The following is a 4,172-nucleotide window of genomic DNA, read 5'->3' on the forward strand; positions in this document are numbered from 1 at the left end:
CCTCTAGAAGTGGAGACTTCTTTCCCTCTTCCCTGAAGAAATACCTGGTAGTTGTTTAAATACTGGATAAAGTTGAGCTTCTACATTTATTATCAAGAGGGTGCTGGAAAAAGAGGAGCAACAGAGTACAAGAGCAGTAAAAGTACGTTTTGAGGGAATGCCTACATCAAAATTTTCCCAATTAACAGCAATCTTTCTTAATTTCAAGTTTTCTTAGAATGATGAAATTAAAACATTCTGTTCTTGGTTATTTTCATAAATCTTATTGTCTTCATGAAAACTTACCAGCCCCTCAAAAAAGCAGCAGAGGGAAATTCTTTTAAAAAATACATTAAATCATGTTCTTTACTTTGCAACCACTGTGGTGGAAGAGAAATTCTTTCCTTTAGTTTGAATAGTCATGTTTTTAAATTGCTTGGTGGTGGCGACATATGATCTTCCTATAAACTTGTCTCTCTCTCATTTAAAAGAAAAGATGAAAGAATGGAATTAACTTATTAATTATTTAAAATACTTGGTGCAACTGTTCCTTATGAATTAATCCAGGCACTTGGAAGACAATTACACTCAGTGTTAATAACATTGCCAACCTTTTCCAGTATGCTGCACTCCAAATACTATTGTGTTTCCATTGACAACATTCACTATTACATATGCATATGAAAAACAGGCATTTTCATCGGAATTACCGTAATAGCATTAAGAGATTATTATTTTTTTCCAATTTCCTTGGAAGAAAATTCACTTAAATTAGATTATTTATTACTTGACTGCTCTCCTATCTTGCCTGTATGTTTAGGTAACTGGAGTCCATGAAAGTATAAACTTCAGAATAAAAGGCATGATTTTATACATTAATGATTTCAAATAAAAGAGGAGTGCTAGTTTGTGCATCACTTCTTCCGAGAAAGTTAAGTCTGTGTTCTGCTTAGGAGAGATAACAATTTTTGTCTCTGTAGGTGGCCCCCCTGGTGTAGCCATTAGTTGCTAATTACTTGCAAACAAATAAACAATTAACTCCTCAAGCTGCTGGCTGGGCGAGTGTTCATTGACATGCTAAAACTTTCTAAGACAGGATTTTAATTAGTGACGTTCTAAATCCAGCCCCCTTGTCTGCGGAGCCATAAGGTGAACTGCAGAAGATCCCAGTCCTGTACACATGGGGCAGAGCCAGCCAAGAGGCAGGGAGAGGCCAGAGCTGTCGTTCTGAGCAGCCCACTCCAGGATGGCTCCCAGTCTTCAGGAGGGTGCTCAGCTTGGGGAACGCAAACCCTCATCCTGCTCCTTTTCGATTGAGAGCATTTTAGGATTGGACCAGAAGAAAGACTGTATTCCTTCAATGAAACCCCACAGGCCCTGGGCAGACACCTGCGGCTCCTCAGGTATGCCACAACTTGGTTTTTTAAAAACTCTTTGTTCTTTTCGTCTGCAGTGTTTATTTTGGCCTTTATTTCATACCATTTAGAGAAAAACTGCAATTTCATCAAACTACGTAACTGAAATATCTGGGACTTATAATGCCTCCAGCTGAGTTCTATAGGAAATAAAAAGAATATCAGCCTTAGATCCAAGTAGGTATAAAGTTCATTCACAGGAAATGCCTGCCAACAACCTGCATTTATTTCAAAAGGTTCCTTTCATTTGACACATCAGATTTCCTTTTTTTTTTTTTTCCACTGAAAAATAAATGACATTCAGAGACCAAAATGTTCTTTAGCACCAAGGCAGGATCTTTATTTTTGTTTGCTTTTTGGTTTTTGGTTGATGAGCGGTCAGGTCCCTTGTGAAACCCAGATGAATTCCAGTAGGAAAATTAAAGACAAATTCTTGATATTACTTCTTCTAGAACTTCGTGGAATACAGGATTAGACATCTAAGATGGAGTTTATTTTTCTGTTTCTAGGGAAAGATGTTAACCTCTGCGTTCATATCCCAAGCCTTCCTAATGGGATCTCACTCCCTTGTACTGTGGATCACCCAATGCCAGAAGAGAAATTTTTGAAATACGAAAATTACTTTTCGGCCTCAGAAAGGCTGTCTTTGAAAAGAGAACTGAGCTGGTATAGGGGCCGGAGACCCAGAACTGCTTTTACTCAAAACCAGGTGGGAAGTTTTTCAACTAGTAATGATAATACCAAAGGCTTTAACTAGCACCCTGTTGAGCAAAAAAGCCCAATCACTTTGGGATCGCAGTTAAGAAGCCTTGTTAATGAAACAATAGACTGTATGGAGTTGTTTTATTTTTTAACAGTTTCTGGATAGTCATTCAAAAAAACAAAAACAAAAACAAAGTCATACAGAGATTGCCCAAGATCTAAATGCAGTTATTTTGCTATATAAATCAAAGTCCATTTTATGATGACATACCAAATATCAACACTTTATATAATTATTTCCTTATTCTTAGATTGAAGTGTTGGAAAATGTCTTTAGAGTAAACTGCTATCCCGGCATTGATATCAGAGAAGACTTAGCTCGGAAATTGAATCTAGAGGAAGACAGAATCCAGGTAATTTTCAGATTTAGTTGTTGCTCGTGATGGTTGAAATGGTGAGAATATTCCATTAATATTTCTGAGATCTATTTTATTGTTCCTTAATTTTAGATCTGGTTCCAAAATCGGCGTGCAAAGCTGAAAAGGTCCCATAGAGAATCACAGTTTCTAATGGCGAAAAAAAATTTCAACTCAAATCTCCTGGAAGAGATAGAAAACTAAACGTGTGAGATTATCTTAGAATTGCAGAACCTGAAGAATCAATGGAAATATCAGGCGTTAAGAATGTGATGTTTCTTTTCTGCATTATACTGAATGCTGTCATTTTTTTCTTAAAATATTGTAAATATTTGCTATTATAACGTGTTACCTATTATACTTGGGCACTTTTAGCTATAATAAAGGCCTTTCCTATATATTTTAATAAGCATTTTCAGAAAAAGCCAGCTATTTTTTAAGTGAGCAAATTTAATCTAATAAATTAGTTCGCTAGAATCAGCAAGCTCATGACTAAGTGATTCTACAAGCTGGATTCCATTTACAAAAAAATTCAAGTAAAATAGTCTGAAGAATGGCACAAAGATATGATCTGTTTCGAGTAGTTTTCCTCAAGTGCATTTTGAAACATGATTATTATTTCTGATTATTATTTCTATCTTGATTTCTGGCATAAAGCAGTGAAAATTTCTCACCTTATATCAATACAAATCCTTCTAGCATGCCAATTTCAAGTTGCTGTGTTTTTTTTTAAAGCAAAATCATTACAGCAAGGTAGAGATAGAAAGGCATCAGTTGTCATATTCCTACCCTTGCTATTACATTGCAAAAAGAATTGAACTGCAAATAAATGCAAATTTTAAAATATTTTCCTAGTTTTTTAATGTTGTGTTTTACTTTTTCATTCATTAAATAAATAATGATCATCTGGCTTGTATCTATTTCTAGTTTAGTGATTTCCTATCAACTGCATCTTACTTTATTACAAGTAAATCGTTGACGGGTAATGTAGGGTAACTGATCTACCCTTCATATGTGCTGTGACATAGTTGCTGGAAATAATCAGGGCAGTTTTCTTTTTTTTTTTTTCTTTAATTTGTTAATTAATTATTTTTTTAAGATTTTATTTATTTATTCATAAGAGACACACAGAGAGAGAGAGGCAGAGACACAGGCAGAGGGAGAAGCAGGCCCCATACGGGGAGCCTGACGTGGGACTCGATCCCAGGTCCCCAGGATCACATACCCAGCGGAAGGCGGCGCTAAACCGCTGAGCCACCTGGGCTGCCCTAATTTTTTAATTTAAATGCAATTTGCCAACATATAGTATACCCAGTGCTCGTCCCATCAAGTGATCAGGGCACTTTTCTGGGGACAAAAACTATGTATTTTCCTTACATTTGCCATTGAACCTACCAATTAAAGATGGGAATAGGTAAGATGCAATACAAGAAGGAAGTCCCACTATTGGAAGTCTGGGTATTTGTTTTCTAGTTAATTAGTGGAAGGCCAAAATGGCCTTTTGAAACATTTCTTTTTGAAATGTTTGCTTGAGGACTTTGACTTGGTCTCCTGGAAACTATATTTCATCTGTGTTCATTGAGTTGAATTCTCTCTTCCCTTTATCTTTCCTGCTGCTCTGTCCCTTTCTCTCCCAGTGATGACCACAGTAGAAGGTTCT

General features: G+C 36.2%; 1 protein-coding gene across 1 annotated transcript; it reads left to right on the top strand.

Annotated features, from left to right (window-relative positions):
- The first annotated feature begins 220 nt into the window (after positions 1-220).
- Positions 221-3,358, top strand: HESX1 (HESX homeobox 1). The gene is made up of 4 exons (XM_072788113.1): positions 221-1,382; positions 1,904-2,103; positions 2,408-2,509; positions 2,606-3,358. The coding sequence occupies exons 1-4, from the start codon at positions 1,226-1,228 to the stop codon at positions 2,714-2,716; spliced, it is 570 nt and encodes a 189-aa protein (XP_072644214.1). The 5' UTR covers positions 221-1,225; the 3' UTR covers positions 2,717-3,358.
- The last annotated feature ends 814 nt before the right edge of the window (positions 3,359-4,172 follow it).

The sequence above is a fragment of the Canis lupus genome, chromosome 19 (genome assembly GCF_048164855.1).
Source record: "Canis lupus baileyi chromosome 19, mCanLup2.hap1, whole genome shotgun sequence".
In the NCBI taxonomy this organism is placed as follows: Eukaryota; Metazoa; Chordata; class Mammalia; order Carnivora; family Canidae; genus Canis; species Canis lupus.

What these genes read in the sequence shown, in the direction of transcription:
- HESX1 (XM_072788113.1), top strand. Translation starts at nt 1,226, where the DNA reads ATGGCTCCCAGTCTTCAGGAGGGTGCTCAGCTTGGGGAACGCAAACCC. An exon ending in AGACACCTGCGGCTCCTCAG is followed by an intron (nt 1,383 to 1,903) that starts GTATGCCACAAC and finishes TTCTGTTTCTAG; the next exon opens with GGAAAGATGTTAACCTCTGC. An exon ending in TAGAGGAAGACAGAATCCAG is followed by an intron (nt 2,510 to 2,605) that starts GTAATTTTCAGA and finishes CCTTAATTTTAG; the next exon opens with ATCTGGTTCCAAAATCGGCG.